Below are 15382 nucleotides of genomic sequence, written 5' to 3'. Positions count from 1 at the left end.
ATAAATGGTAGGAAACTAGAAAGCTGACAGGATCAGAGGGAATTTGGGGTGTTGTCCACAGAAGGTGGCAGGACAGTTTAATAGAACCAAAGGTGGCATATGATACACTTGCCTTTTTCAGTCATGGCATAGACTGTAGAGCAGGGAGGCTATGTTGGAGCTGTACAGACTTCTGCTTAGGCCAAAGCTGGAGTACTCTGTACAAAGTCTGATCTCTGCATTGTAGGAAGGATGTGTTGCACTGGAAGGGAGACTCACTAGGATGTTGCCTGGGTATAGCATTTCAGCTATGAAGAGGCCAAATAAGCTTGAATTTTTGAGTAGGTTGAGAATGCACCCGTAAGAGGTATATAAGACTGAAGGGCACAGACAGGGTGAACAGCAAACAGTTGTTCCCCTTCGAAGGGTCAATAGCTTTTGAGTAAAAGGGCAGGAGGTTGAGGGGTGGGGGTAGAAGACAGCATTTGAAGAAAAACATTTTACCCAGAGGGTGATGGCGTCTGGAAGGATAGTTGAGGTGGTAAACCTCACAACCTTAAGTAATACTTGATGAGCTCTTGAAGTGTCAAACTTTTCAAGAATATGTGCCTAGTTTGGGAAAGTGGGACAAAAGTGTACACAGTAGGATACCACTGGCAGTGTAGACTTGATGGGCTGAATTATTTGTTCTATATTTCACAATTCTGCAATATGAGATACTATCAACACTATTGATCACATTGCCGTATTGCCACCTGTCAGCATTGACAATGTTCCAGACCATGATTTGTCTTCCTGACCATCAAACCAAACACTTCATATGCATGAAAGGATCTTATCTATTTTAAGAACTTCCTCAATATGGAATGCTGCATCCAACAGATCAATGTCATGCTTTGGCATGTAGGTGAAACTTTTCATTTGTATGCTAGCTTGCTTCTCACTTTCAGCCTACACAATGACTCGGTAATGCAAGTAAAAAGCCAAATGTGCAAGTCTCTCCCTGTCAGCACACAATCTCTCGATTGGCAAGTTCCCAAATGTGTTTTGTAGCAACACACAAACTGTGAGGAGGTTTGGCCCTCAGACGTGCAACGTGCAAACCCACTGGCACACAGAAGTCCGGTCAGTCATGTATCAAACCATTAGCTGTGCGTGAATGGCTCCATTGTGTTGGTGGATAAAGCAGGAGAGTGGAAAGTGAAGTTACTAAAACCTCAAGAAAAGCTGGAGTACAGCTCAAAAGTGGATTGACATATTTAAATATGTTGTCTTTCCAATGACACCAGCAACCAAACCAGACCACATACATTCCTTTGGTCTAAATCAGGAAGGGGGGTGGGGGGGGAGAAAGAGAGTCTGATGCTAAGACTGCCCATGCTCTCCAGAAATATTATTTATGTTTGTGCCCTGGAGAGGACACTTCACTTTCACCGCACTGTTAACAAAATTGGAGATAGCAAATACAAGTGATAAACAACAATTGCCATCAAAAGTACAGCTGCTTAAAGATATCCCTGACAGGTAAATGAATCATCCTATCACACTAGGCAACCTCTAACAAGTCACATGCACACACTTGGTTCAAAACATATCCTTTCCACCTGTCTCAACGCAAACAAGGCTAGTTAGACTAATGAGGATCTATGTTAGAAATCTTTGCTCTGCTAATGGTGAAAGCCCAGTTCTACAAGTAGGCTGATACCATCAACAGAATTTCTCAGTCAGAATATCCTTACCTATCAGGGGATTTCAACACAAGAGTAGATTCAGAACACAAGGCATAACCACCTGTCCATAATTATAAACCAAAATAATCCACATGCTTTTTAACCAAATCAATTGACTTGCCATCTTTAAGGGTTTGTGCAAATTTACACCAATGCTTCTCTGCTCACCTACATTTTGAAATAATGTCATATATAGTACATTTACTTTTTCATATTTCTTCAGAAATGCATTACTTCATTTTTCTGCAGTGAACTCCACCTGCCGTGCTTCTGCATATTTCAGCATCATGTAATTCTGAAGTCTCATCACTATACATTTTGCTGAGTTTCATGTCATCTACAAAATGTGTTACAGTGTTACTAACTACATTAAAAGCTAGAACTTTTACAAAAATTGAATATTAAACCTAAAACTAAAACACTTGAATTTCTTAGTACAACAATCTTGCAGGTTGACATTTAAAAATTGTTAAATCACAAGAAATGTTAAGACTTTAGTATAACTTTTAAAAAATAGAAAATGGTTTGCAGTTACAGAAAATGGAGTAGTAGAGGCAGCTGCCTACTTTAGCTTACTGCAGTGTAATTATTAGGATTTCACATTCTGACACTTAATAGATTATTCAATTTCACACCTTGTAATAATATCAAAACAATTATAGATGTTGTTGAGACAGTTACAGCATAGAATTGAGAAATACAGCAATAAAGTGGAAAAAAATGATTGGACATGAAGAATTTAAAGTACTTCACAAATGAAAAAAATGTTAACTATTCTGGCTAATATGAAAGTTTCCTACAAACTTTGGGACCAGACTACTGGAAACAAATTTTGTCAGTAAAGTAATATTTTCATAATTTTTCAATAGAAAACTTGTGTATAAATACTTAAAAATATAGACCATATTATTCCACTTTTTGTAGACTAGATGCAAAAAAAATCTTGAATTAATATCAGCTGTGAGGGCATACTCATGGCACCAGATTCTTTTAAAGTTCTCTCATTGATGTGGATATTGCTAACTCAGCCAGCATTTATTACTTGTAGTAAAGACCATTTTTTGGACTATAAATTCAAGGAAGCTCCATAAGGTATTGGCATTTTTAAAAATAAAGTCACTGGAACAGTTTTATATACAACATTGACTTTTTGAGCAGAGTGGAAGAATTCCATAACAATAAGCAGTACCTGTACATGTTCAAAGCAACTCTGCACAGAGACAGTCTTTTCTTTGGTTTTTCCAATCGGCACCAGTTGCTGTGGGTTCAGAAGTACTCAACATAGTTACAATCTCTCAGTTGTCTAGTAGGTAAGTGGCTGACTATGGCATGGTGCTCAGACAAATACATTTCACCTGCAAAGAAAAAGCATCCATCTCTTTCTCTCCCATCTGTGTATGGAAGTGTAAAAAGGAAACCCCCAGCAGTTATTCTCTCTCACCCACCCTCTCTGCAAACCTCATGGAAAAGGAAAAGCCAGGGAAAGACAGAACTGGTGTTAACAACTCATGGTCATCAGATAAGAGTCAAAAGCAGTGAACACAAACAAAAAGAAATCTCATCAACATCTATGGTCTAAATCGGTGCCAGTGAATTGCTTCATGATTTTTTTGCCCACACATAATATTCATGTTTTGACAGTCTGTATGTGCCGGTCTATGAGTAAGAACAGTTTTTTTTTAAACAAAACAAGTTATACGGTAATAGGTTACTGAATCAACTGGTCTACACTTTGCCATTAAAGACTGTTTGATCACAAGAACAGTCATTTGTGTTTACGAAAAAAAATCTGATTGCACATATTCCTTTAATTTGAATTAGACAGCAAGGCAGTTCAGTGGTTTAATCAAATTTGCACATTTGTGACGACCCAGGGAACAACAGGACTTGATTTACAACACAATACCCCAATGAGTCTCGGCAACATCTTTAAATTGCCATTGAGAAAATGGAGGATGGTAATGGTGAGCTGCAACTAACATTGTACAAAAAAAACCTGGTCAATTTAGATCAAGTTATTTAATTCACTATGTCCTTTAGATTATGACTGTGTAATTCAAGTTAACTCTTTAGTTATCAAAGCTATAATCAGACCATTTACAAGAACTGAAGGAAAGAAAAAGTGCCAACTTTCATTAGCAATTTTGAAATAGACTAGCTTTAGGTTGCTGGCATGACTAGAAACATTACCCTAAATCCAAACATTTACAGTTTAGTGACAGCAGTAAAACACAGACACACTGCAGAGCTCACAATCAAAATTGGTAAAGAAGCCAGTCACTGCAGGAAAAAAAATTGGCCCATTGTAAAATAGAAAAACATTTCCAGTACTTTATAGTGTATTGTCAGTTAGCTACTCCTGCTAACATAACAGTAAAGAAGTTTCCAAAGGTCAATGTAGCGCACTCAACATACTTTGAAACATATTCAATAACCCAACAATATATCCCAAGGTCAAGTTATATGATGCAGAATATTTAACTCTAATTTCTAACCTAGCCCAACAGAATAAAATTAGCACAGACATGCCGTATCAGGCAATTTTAAGATTAACAATATGCAGTCTTCAAGGTCTAAAAACTTTCTTACATGTGGAGGAGATTCCTGAGCAAATGGACCTTTACCACTCTCACCCAATACTCTATAGGTTTACATATATTTTAAGAATTAGTGATATTCAAAGTAGCTAAGAAATCCCTAACTGAAAATTGAACAAACTTGTCTTTCAAAAAAATGTGTAATACCATTATACTTGCATATAGAGTGGTGAAGTAAACCATAATATCAAATCAGTATTCAAAAGGGGAGTATTTTAAATTTTAAAAATCTGGGTTTTTTTCTGTTTTTCAAATGCTGGGCACTGTAACTTATAAATAATTTGGTGCTGTAGCACTTGGCCTTTTAAATGTTTGATAATCAATATAGGATTGCAAGCCGTAACATCATGCTTCATTTTTGTTCAGATGCTCAACAAGGCCAGATCATTCACTGCTCTGCATCTACTATTACACCACTGCCAAGCTCAAATAAACAGATTAAAACAGCAATAACTTTTAGAACTTAGTCTAAAAGATGAGCTGTATATAACATTTTAAACTACACTCAAAGAACTCATTTGTAGCTATTTTCCATATGCTATTAATCTTCCAATGAGACATCTTTGAATAAATTCTTAAAGTGTGACACTTTTTCCTTTAGTTGATAGTGTGAGTGATAGCTTGGGAAGCAAGAGTACAGATGCTTTCCCATTTACTGAAAACAAAACCAATGTCCTGCAGTTAGTTGGTTAGAAACTCGGCTGTTTTAAAAAAAAAGTGATGTAGAACATCATCATAGTTTGGTAAAAGTAGTGTTTTGACAACAGTAGGTTAATGAATGGGTGGGTGGGTGCTGGAATGTGCGGTCATAAAACTATAAATAAAACTAAGATTACTATTTCTCCATGGCAGCAAAAATCATGAATTATTACTCAAAAATCTCAATTCCTAGAATGTTCAATTGAAAAACAGAATATAAAAATAGGCAAGTGATGATCAGTACACATTATAAAGGCCCAAGAATTTGCTTTGGCAGATATACTTTTTCCGACATCTGATTCTCTAACAGAAATGACCCCAAATTTTTAAAAAGTGGCTTTAGTTACTTATAGAATGTGTTGACTCTGCTTGGTGAGGAATAAAATAACAGTTAAAAAGTACACCACAAAGGAACTGACCATTGAATAGGAGCACCCTTTCCGACATGTACACAAAATAGACACAAATGTCACATACATCATTAGCTAGTACTTTATGTAGAATAAGTCTGCTACCCCTTTTGATTTTTACCAAACATTCCCTCCTTGTGTTTTGGAATAATAAAACTTGTCTCAAGAAAATGGTGAGCCGGTAACCTGACTTTAATAAGCATCTAATGTCCTTCAAGCCACGTACCACATTACCATGGAGAAGATAGCCATTAGCTGCCTTCATGAACTGGTAATCTTTGGAATGCAGGGACATTCGCAATGCTGTTACCTAGGGAGTTCTAGAAATCTGACTCAGCAAAAAATGAATAGCATTACAAGTCAGGATGATGTGGGGCTCAGAAGAGAACGTGCAGGTAGTGGCATTCACATTCATCTGCTATTCTAGTCTTTCTAGGTTATAGAGGTTGTGGGTTTGAATGGTATTGTTAAAAGAGACTTAGAGTTATGTGGTGCACCTCACATTTGATACAAACCATTTCCAATGTGCATCAAAAGTGAAGGGAGTGGACATTGAAGATGATGATGGGCTGTCAGTCAAATTGACTGACATCTCTTGAATGGTGTTGAAGTTCAAGTGGTGCTAGAGTGCGCTGGGGAGTATTCATTCATAGTCCTGACTCGTGCCTTTAGATGACAGACAGGCATAAGTGTGACTTCTTCCCTTAACCTCTGCTTTAAAAGAAAATAGTCCCAAATTCCTAGCCTCTTCAGTGAGCCAAAACCACACACTGAAGTAATTGGGCAAGCTGCATCACTCCTGGAATATCCACTCTACACCTGCTTAAAACAACTAGCAAAGTTAGGGTCCAGGCTACTTACTTGAAATGTTTTGAGGGGATCAGGTCTGGACCATAACACACTGGTATCATTTAGTAAGCCTCAGTCATGCCTTATCGAAACCCTTGATTTTTTTTAGGATTTTAATAGCATTTTCTGGTACTTTATTCAAGAAAGACGCTCACACACAAGCTTGAATTGCAGAGTAGCTTACACAACAAAATCCATACATGGACCATGAAATCGACTTTAAAACACGTAACAAATACATAACAAAAATAGATAACCAGCAGGATAAGAAACAATTTAAGTATTCCACCATTCTTATACAACAGTGAAGTACACAAAAGTAGTCATTCAGTCCAAAGATGTGCAGGCCAGGTGAATTGGTTATGCTAAATTGCCCATAGTATTAGGTACATTAGTCAGAGGGGGTGGATTGCTCTATGGAGGGTCGGTGTGGACTTGCTGGGCCGAAGGGCCTGTTTCCACACTAAGGATTCTAATCTAAAAAAATTACCTCACCAAGAGCCCAAACCTTCCAAGGATTAGGCCACTTCTGAGTTGCTTTGATATCTCTGAATTTGAAGGAGATAAGTTTGCGATTGGTTAGCCTACATAAAGAATGCTCTAAACTAAAAGAACAAAAATTTTAACTTCCCTTGTTTGTAGAATTTTAGTTTTTCCTTCATACGATGGTCTCTGTTGTATGACTGAAATGGATACCCTACATCAACTTCAGTGCGTGCCACTATTTTTTCCTTTCTGGGCAGTTTGTATGAAATGCTAGGGTGGCAAACAGGCACAGTGCACTTGAGTCACATGAGAAACCTTTCTCCCAATTGTCTCTGTATCTACATCCCCTTCAAAACTATGCAATTTAATGTATGTCAGTTAACTTTCAAACAGTATCACATTAAGTTAAGCATATGTGGTAAATGCTCATAACTGATTCACTAATATTTAAATATGACATTGTGATTTTTAAATTGCACCGATTAGATCTCTCCTTATTTTAGGTTTCCAAGAATAATTTCAAAATATTACACAGAACTGTCTATAAATCGCATAGAGCTCTTGAACAGCTATAAACATTTGTTAGACAAACATGAGACTGGAAGAACACAGCAAGCCAGGCAGCATCAGGTGGTGGACAAGTCAACGTTTTAGTATAACTTTTCAGGGTTGGTTCGTGTTTATCATACGTTTGTAATGAGTGACAAAAACAAGCTTGATACTCAAGGGAAAATCGACAAGACAATATCCTCTAAAAGCCTTGCCAAAGCGCGAAGTTTACATCATCATGGAAATATGGGACAAATACTGTACTGGATAGGTGTTCCGTAATTTGAGAAGTCTAAATACGCAATCTTGAAAACAACGATCTTGTGTTTCAAATTCCTCTGCACCTCACCTTAACCTATAATGACAATTAGCCAAACACGGAACTACAACCAGCAACTTATTTACAGAAAAGAGGTAAAAGGAAAACAGTACACATCGGAAACAAGCGTTCAGCATTCCCACAAAGTGAACACTGGCCAGGTTACCCTTAAAACCTTCTGACACTTCACTGACAGATGCTCTGAGTGGGCTGCAGCTCCAAGGACGGGGGAAAGCTATCACAGGGGACTATTGACGTGTGGGGTAGTGGGCTATTTAACTCCGAGGATGAACATATGAACATTGACAGAGCCTGGAGAATGTTGGTGTGGCTCAGGCTGCGAGGAAAGGTGCAAGGTTCACCCTGTCCTCGATCGGAGGGGAGAGAGTTGGAGAGACACAGACACAGACTCGGGGGGGGGGGGAAGAGACACGGGCACAGGTGGGGGCACGGAGGGCGGTGCGAGAGACCCGGGCACGGGGGAGGGGGGGGGAAAGAGGGAGAGAGACCCGGGCACGGGGAGGAGACAGGCTGCGATACCCTACCTGCTGATGTAGTCGGCGATGCCCAGCTTCTTGGGCTTGGCCCCCTGCTCGTTGCCAAGGGCCGGGCCCGCACACTCGAGCCCAGCCGCCAGCTGCTCGGGTGCGCTCCGCCTCCGGTTCCCTTTCACACCGACGTCGGGGAACTCCCCCAGCGCCGCGGGCTCGGTGCCGGTGCTGCTGCTGCTGGGGACAGGCATCGGCGGGGGCGCCGGGCTCTCGACCGCCTCAGGATCCGAGCCGCTGGTGTCCGAGGGAGAGGCGCCGTCCCGGGGACCGGGGCCGGGCGCCGAGGTAGAAGTGACGGGAGTGTTAGTGTTCGCTTCCCAGGGGAAAGGGGAGCCGGTGGGGGAGGAAGACGACGGCGAGGACGAGGAGGAGGCGGCTGCGGCCGGGGGAGCCAGGGAGCTGCAGGCCGTGTCCCCGCTCCGAGCCGCCGCCGCAGCCCCCGCCTCCCGCCGCTTGGCCCCCGCCTCCCCCATGGAGCAGCAACCGTTGAAGAGATCCCCTAAGGCGGGCTCGGGGCGGCTGTGGAAACGCGCCGTGGTCGAGGCCGTGTCCGGAGGGGCCCGCAGGCAGCTCTCATGGTTACTGTGGAGATAAATCATTCCCGACATGGAGCGAGCCGAGCCGGACCGGAGTCACCGACCGCCCGCCGCCCGGGCTCGGCTACAGCCAGGTCCTACCGCCCACCGACTGCCGGAAACACGCGCGTGCGCGCGTGACGCCGCCACAGAGGGCGTGGCACTACACCCTCCACGTGACCACAACCTCCACGTGACTGTGAGCCACACAGCTTGGCTCCAGGGCGCCCCCGCTGGCAACTCGTGCCAGTGATTTTCATTCACCTCATCCTCCACTTTCCAACTCTGTCCCAATGCTGTGTCCCACCCTGCTCTTTAAAATCCTTCCTTGGGTTGTCAGTGTCAACGGTAATGCCAGCATTCGTTGCCCATCCTGAACCATCCTTGCGAGGGCAGTGGTGACTAACCTTCTTGAGCTGAAAATGTGTTGCTGGAACAGCACAGCAGGTCAGGCAGCATCCAGGGAACAGGAGAATCGACGTTTTGGGCATAAGCCCTTCTTCAGGCTTATGCCCGAAACGTCAATTCTCTTGTTCCCTGGATGCTGCCTGACCTGCTGCGCTATTCCAGCAACACATTTTCAGCTGATCTCCAGCATCAGCAGACCTCACTTTCTCCACCAACCTTCTTAAACCTCAGCTTTTCCTCAAGTCCCATTCAAGGACTTAGTGACCATAGAAAGAATGTTCACAATAAAGTAGGTACACCTGGTACTGCTAAGGAGGGGAGTTCCTGGATTATGACCCAGCGATACAATGGAGAAAGGGCAGTGAAGTCAGGGTGGTGTGTGACTAGGGAGGGGAACTTGCTGGTATTGTTTTGTTCAGGTCACAGATCTGAAAAGTGATTCTAAATAAGCCTTGTATATTGCTGCAATTCATCTTGCACATAATACATGGTGTTGTCATTGCTGTTGTCTCTTTATATCTTTGTGAAACTGGGATTTGAGGTTTGTCCTCATGTCCCTGTAAACTGTTTGAATGGTAGGGTTTGGGGCCTGGCTTTGCTGCTCCTCTCCCTTGTAAAATTGTTGTGTCTTGTATGCAGCTGTAAATGTAACTGTTTGTTTGTTGTAAACTGTTTTTGTAATTTGTTTAATAAAATAATACATGGTGTTGTCACTGTGTATCAATGGTAGGGGGGTGAAAATGAATAGTGGTGGATGAGGCTGCTTTTTCTGGAACAAGGAAAATATTTCCATCAAACCACTGGTTGTATCTTGTAAATGTTGGACAGATCTTGGGGAGTCAGAAGGTGTTATTCACTGCAGAGATGCCCATGACTTGTTCTTGCAGCATATGGCTGGCCTGGCTAAGGTTCTGGTCAGTGGTAACTCCCAGGATATTGATGGTGATGGATTCAGTAATGATAATGGAGTTTAGTATCAAAGAGAGATGATTATATTCTCTCTTATTGAAGATAAATCATTAGCTGGCAGCTGGAATTTCTTTTCACTTTAGTAATGTTTTTCAATTGTGTAAGATTTTTGCTTTGTTAAGCTCCTCCCCTACTGTGTCTGAAGATGGTAGTTTATCAAGAGGTATGCATGCCCTGATCAGAAACAGCAGACTCTTTTGCCTCACTGCAATTGATTAAATAGCCAATTCATCACCATTCCTGCATGGTGGTTGCAGAATCTACTGCAGGCACTCAATCAGCTCAACGAGATGAATTCAAGAGCATCATGCAGTTCCATGGTCTCTGCCACATGCAAATCATAAAAGGAACACGATTCCAAGTTCTCCTCCAAAACCATACACCATTACATTTGGTTCCATAACATCACTTTTTCATCATCATGAAATATAAAATCTTGAAATACACTACTTTCATGGAAGTTCACAAAATGTGTCCATCAATATTTCCTCTGGGTAATTAAGGATAGCCAATAAATGCAGCCTTGCCAGAATCATTGAAATTAAAAAACCAAAGTCTGTATATATGAGTGCAACATACAAGTTTCTGCAGACAACTTCAGTATTTAATGATAATCACTCTTGATTTAGGAGTCTTGTAGTTCAGTGAGAATGTCAACTCTCATTCAAGGACTTATTCAGCAAATAAAGGACATCCACAATGCAGTTCAGCAGGCTGATAATTACCCTGGGAACTCTATCAGTTTAGAAAAAGGGAACAAAGTATGGATATGGGGATATGCTAGAAAAAAAACTACTAATGCAAAGCTAGTAGTTGGGCGGCACGGTGGCACAGTGGTTAGCACTGCTGCCTCACAGCGCCAGAGACCCGGGTTCAATTCCCGCCTCAGGCGACTGACTGTGTGGAGTTTGCACATTCTCCCCGTGTCTGCGTGGGTTTCCTCCGGGTGCTCCGGTTTCCTCCCACAGTCCAAAGATGTGCAGGGTCAGGTGAATTGGCCATACTAAATTGCCCGTAGTGTTAGGTAAGGGGTAGAAAATGTAGGGGTATGGGTGGGTTTCGCTTCGGCGAGTCGGTGTGGACTTGTTGGGCCGAAGGGCCTGTTTCCACACTGTAATCTAATCTAATGTTCCCATTATTTTGTCAATATTTCTTTTTTAAAGTAAAACCATCAAAACCAAGTTAAAATAATCAAAAGATGACATGATTGTAACTTTGTATTGCAGTGATTTAAAATTGGAGTATTGAAAGCTTAATAAATGTGTCAGCCGTTGAAGTATGTGCACTCAGTGTCATCTCGTAAAAATTCCAGTCTGATTTATTGCTACAGTATTCTCCATTGTTTGAGTAATGTCATCATTTCAGTACACCAAGGTAGAAAAAGGAATAATAAAGAAAAAGATATATTCTTTGCAATATATAGCACACCAGCTTAGCATCAGAACTACTACTAACTTGTTGGGGCCCCACTTTTTAGACACCTATTTTTCACACATTATCATATCGAAGGGAATAAATGTCTGTTGAAGAACCCCTCTCCAAGTTTACTTAATGACGAATGTGGTAGATCAATTATGTCCTTCTGAAGATTCTTCACTGCCACCAACTAAAAGGTCTTTTACTAACCCTTTCTGCTGAGCTAGCAACATCAAAGATGTAGCAACAATCCTCAATTTAATACAACTCCACAACAAAAAACTCACCTAATTGTTGACAACAATCTTCATTTCAATACTTACCTGAGGGCTATCGACAGCAAGTAGGCAATCTAAACTGACTTCTGTTGTAGGCTGACATGCCTGTGGAGACACACCTAGAGCTGAAAGCTCGCCATGAATATGTAGGTAAGGCAGAAGCTCAATTCCTGGCAATCCTCATGCCTTCCAGTTCAGGTCTGCACTGGTCACATTGCACTGAATCAACAGACACAGACCAATTTTTATTGCTTTTACTTTTAAAGGACATATAAGACTTTGTTTGTTCTGTTAGATTCAGACATAAGCAGGAACATTGCTGCAGTGATCTAGTTTTAATCTAGATTTAGCCCACACAGTAAATGCTATTGCCAAAATTTCAATTGTAATAGGAGTTGGCATACAGGTTAGATTTGAATACATTTATTACACAATCATAAGCAGTTATCAAAGGTGGGGAGTGAAGGTTGTGCTTTGCACAATGACAATACTAACCACGACCTTATACCTAGGTAACTCCCTTTAAGTTAATTGCTCTTTACAGTTCAGTACAAATTCCAATGCCGTATCAAACATGTCAGGGCATTTAAAAGGCAGTTGATATTTTGTATAATTATTTCTACCCAATCTGATCCATTTCAGTTTTCAAATATGAATGTGTGTTTTTACTTTCACCAGTATGCCATATTTGATGATAATTGTTTACCAATTAGTTAGTGTATTCAGATGTAGAGATGCATTTCCCTTATTCCATTTGTCCTCAGGACAATGCCTTGACCAATCTGGTTGATTTAAATGTAAACAAAGTTTGGCAGTTAAGAGTCAGTCATTATCTAATTTTGCATTCTTTATGGAAACACCTCGATCACCCAGAGTCTACTTCCCAATAAATCAAAACTGTCTTCTCATAAAGGAAAAGCAACAATTTTATACTGTATGTTGGTACCCTTACAAATGTCCAGATGAATGAAAGACAAGAAGGTTCAACAAAATTTGACTTTTTTGGCACAATTGAGTTGTACTAACAAATATCTTTCTCAAACAAATTAAAATGTTATAAATGTTCAATATAAGTAGCAGAAAGGCAAATTCAACACTTTTAGGACACCATCATGTGGAGCTGGTAAAAGGCAGTGGAAAAAGCATGTGTGCACAGATAAGAAAGACTAAACAGCCCCATAGAAGAATACACTGACTAGGATTGAGTGTATGCATTTTTGAGCAAGAAAGTCAATATTATAATTTTATTTTGTGCAAACCTAGTTTTTTTTGTAGTTGGCATTAAAAACTGCAGATAAAATTTTGTACCTGCCAATCTTAAGCAGGATGTTTATAAGGCTTCCAGTGAAAGAACGGTTTAATTAAGAACTCATTGAAATTGAATCCTTTTTATATGATACATCTAGGCCTTTTGGGTTAGGAACATATATAAAGTAGCAATCTTAGTGATTTAGCAAACAAAAACATAAATTGCTAGAGAAACTCAGCAGGTCTGGCAGCATCGGTGAAGATAAAATAGAGTTAATTTTTTGACTCCAGTGAATGTAAACTAGCAAGGAAGAAGAATTGAACAAACCCTTTGCAGCAATCTTCATGTTAGAAGACACTAATAGCATGTCAAAAATACAAAATAATTATGGAGTAAAGTGGAGATTAAATAAATATAATAGCTATCACTGGACAAAATCCCAAAATATTCCTTGGAAAAGTCTCAGAATTGGAAAACTACCAATATAGCAACCGTTTCAAAAAGGAAGCATACAAAAACAAATAGATAACTGCCAGTAAGTTTAACATCTTTCATTGGAAAAAATGTTAGAATCCATTACAAAGGATGCAATAGCAGAGCATTTAGAAGTATAATGATAAAATCAAACAGAGTCAGCATAGAGTTATGAAAGGAAAACCATGGTGGAAGAAAATTACAATTTGTTGAAGATAGAACAGACAGGCAAAATAAAGGGAAACTGCAAGATGTAATACACTTAGATTTGCAGACGTCATTTGATTAGGTACCGGAAGGCTAGTTAATAAGATAGGAGTGTATAGCATTGGGAGCGGTATAATACAGGACTGGCTGACTAATGGAAGACAGTGAATTGGGACGAGGGGGACATTTTCAGGATGGCAACCTGGAATCAGTGCAGTGTCACATTGCTGAGGTCACAATTATTTACAATAAAATTTAATGATTCAAATGAGGGAAGTGACTGCAGTATTGCCATGTTAACAGATGACAGTAGGTGACAGCAATTGCTGAGGATGATACAAAGAATCTACTAAAGGATTTTGTAGTTTAAGTGGGTCAGAAAAAGTAACTTGCTGAATGGAATGGAATGTGGGAAAATATCAGTTTTTGCATTTTGGCAGGAGGAATATTAGAGCAGAATATTATGTGATTGGAGAAACCTGAAAGCTGCAGCACAGAGGGATTTAGAGGATCTTGTGTACGGAACATCAGATTGTTACCAACATTTAAATATTATAAATTTTAAATACCTTTACAGTAAGATTAATCACCTCTAAATACATTAAGGAATAGAAAAATATATAATAACTCCTTGCAGATTCAAAGTCAGAAATGGGCCATACAAACACAAAATTGGACTTCACTGAGGCAGAAGTTTTTAAGGTATACTATCATTTCAAAAACCAACTATTGAATCCACAAGTAGCACACTGTTGCAGTATTGTAGAAAAGGAGGAGGCTGCACAAGCAAAGAGCTGGATATAGTACAGCAATCACCTTTTGAAAAGATAACGAAGGCTTTGACGTGATGCCAACAATATGGGCTTGCCAAAACTTAGTTATTTAAATGGACATCCTGTTAAAGTTAAAGTCATTAGCCTACCAGAACAGATCCTTTGGCTGAAGAAATAGAAAGTGCAGCCTATAAATACAAGATGACATGGTATAGGTGGAAGAATACAGAAATGCTACAAGTTATACCACAGAACAATGCACAGAAGAAAGTTGAAAATGTATGTGTTGCTCCCAATGAGTAATCTTCATGTTTGAGACGACTCCACACACCACAACATTAACTTCCTTAGCAGAGTAGAACTTGGTCTATTTCCAATAATCAGTCCCCAACTCTGACTTATGAACTATCATACTTACAAATTAAAATTAATATTAATATGGCATTTTAAGTTCCAAAGTGTGAACTTTTTTTGTTCTCTCAGAAGGTTATTTTATATTGTACTGTATGTATTCTGACTTATGCACAAATCAAATTACAAATGTACTCAGGAACATAATCTGTTCATAACCTGGGACAGCCTTTATTAAAATGCATGTAACATTCATTATAAAGTGAATTAAGTGATAGCACACATTGAAGTAACTCCATGGGACGTAACAAGTAGGCCATTCGACTCATCAGCTGAAAATGTGTTGCTGGAAAAGCGCAGCAGGTCAGGCAGCATCCAAGGAGCAGGAGAATTGACGTTTCGGGCATGAGCCCTTCTTCAGGAATGAGGAAAGTGTGCCCAGCAGGCTAAGATAAAAGGTAGGGAGGAGGGACTTGGGGGAGGGGCGTTGGAAATGCGATAGGTGGAAGGAGG

The 15382-nt window shown here is 40.2% G+C and overlaps 1 protein-coding gene across 5 annotated transcripts in view; it reads right to left on the bottom strand.

The window, feature by feature from the left end:
- tbc1d12b (TBC1 domain family, member 12b) overlaps nucleotides 1–15382 on the bottom strand; it is a 134543-nt gene that overhangs the window by 86025 nt on the left and 33136 nt on the right. For 3 of the 5 annotated variants that reach the window (XM_043712459.1, XM_043712454.1, XM_043712455.1), the window contains exon 1: nucleotides 8164–8868. The exons of 1 other annotated variant lie outside the window; for it this stretch is intronic. In XM_043712459.1, coding sequence (XP_043568394.1) covers nucleotides 8164–8777 — 614 coding nt within the window. In that variant the 5' untranslated portion in view covers nucleotides 8778–8868. Of the gene's footprint in view, nucleotides 1–2898; nucleotides 2922–8163; nucleotides 8869–15382 lie in introns of those variants that run through there. One more of the 5 variants, XM_043712456.1, reaches the window with a different exon arrangement.

The sequence above is a fragment of the Chiloscyllium plagiosum genome, chromosome 22, assembly GCF_004010195.1.
Source record: "Chiloscyllium plagiosum isolate BGI_BamShark_2017 chromosome 22, ASM401019v2, whole genome shotgun sequence".
In the NCBI taxonomy this organism is placed as follows: Eukaryota; Metazoa; Chordata; class Chondrichthyes; order Orectolobiformes; family Hemiscylliidae; genus Chiloscyllium; species Chiloscyllium plagiosum.
This window is presented reverse-complemented; position numbering and strand designations above follow the sequence as displayed.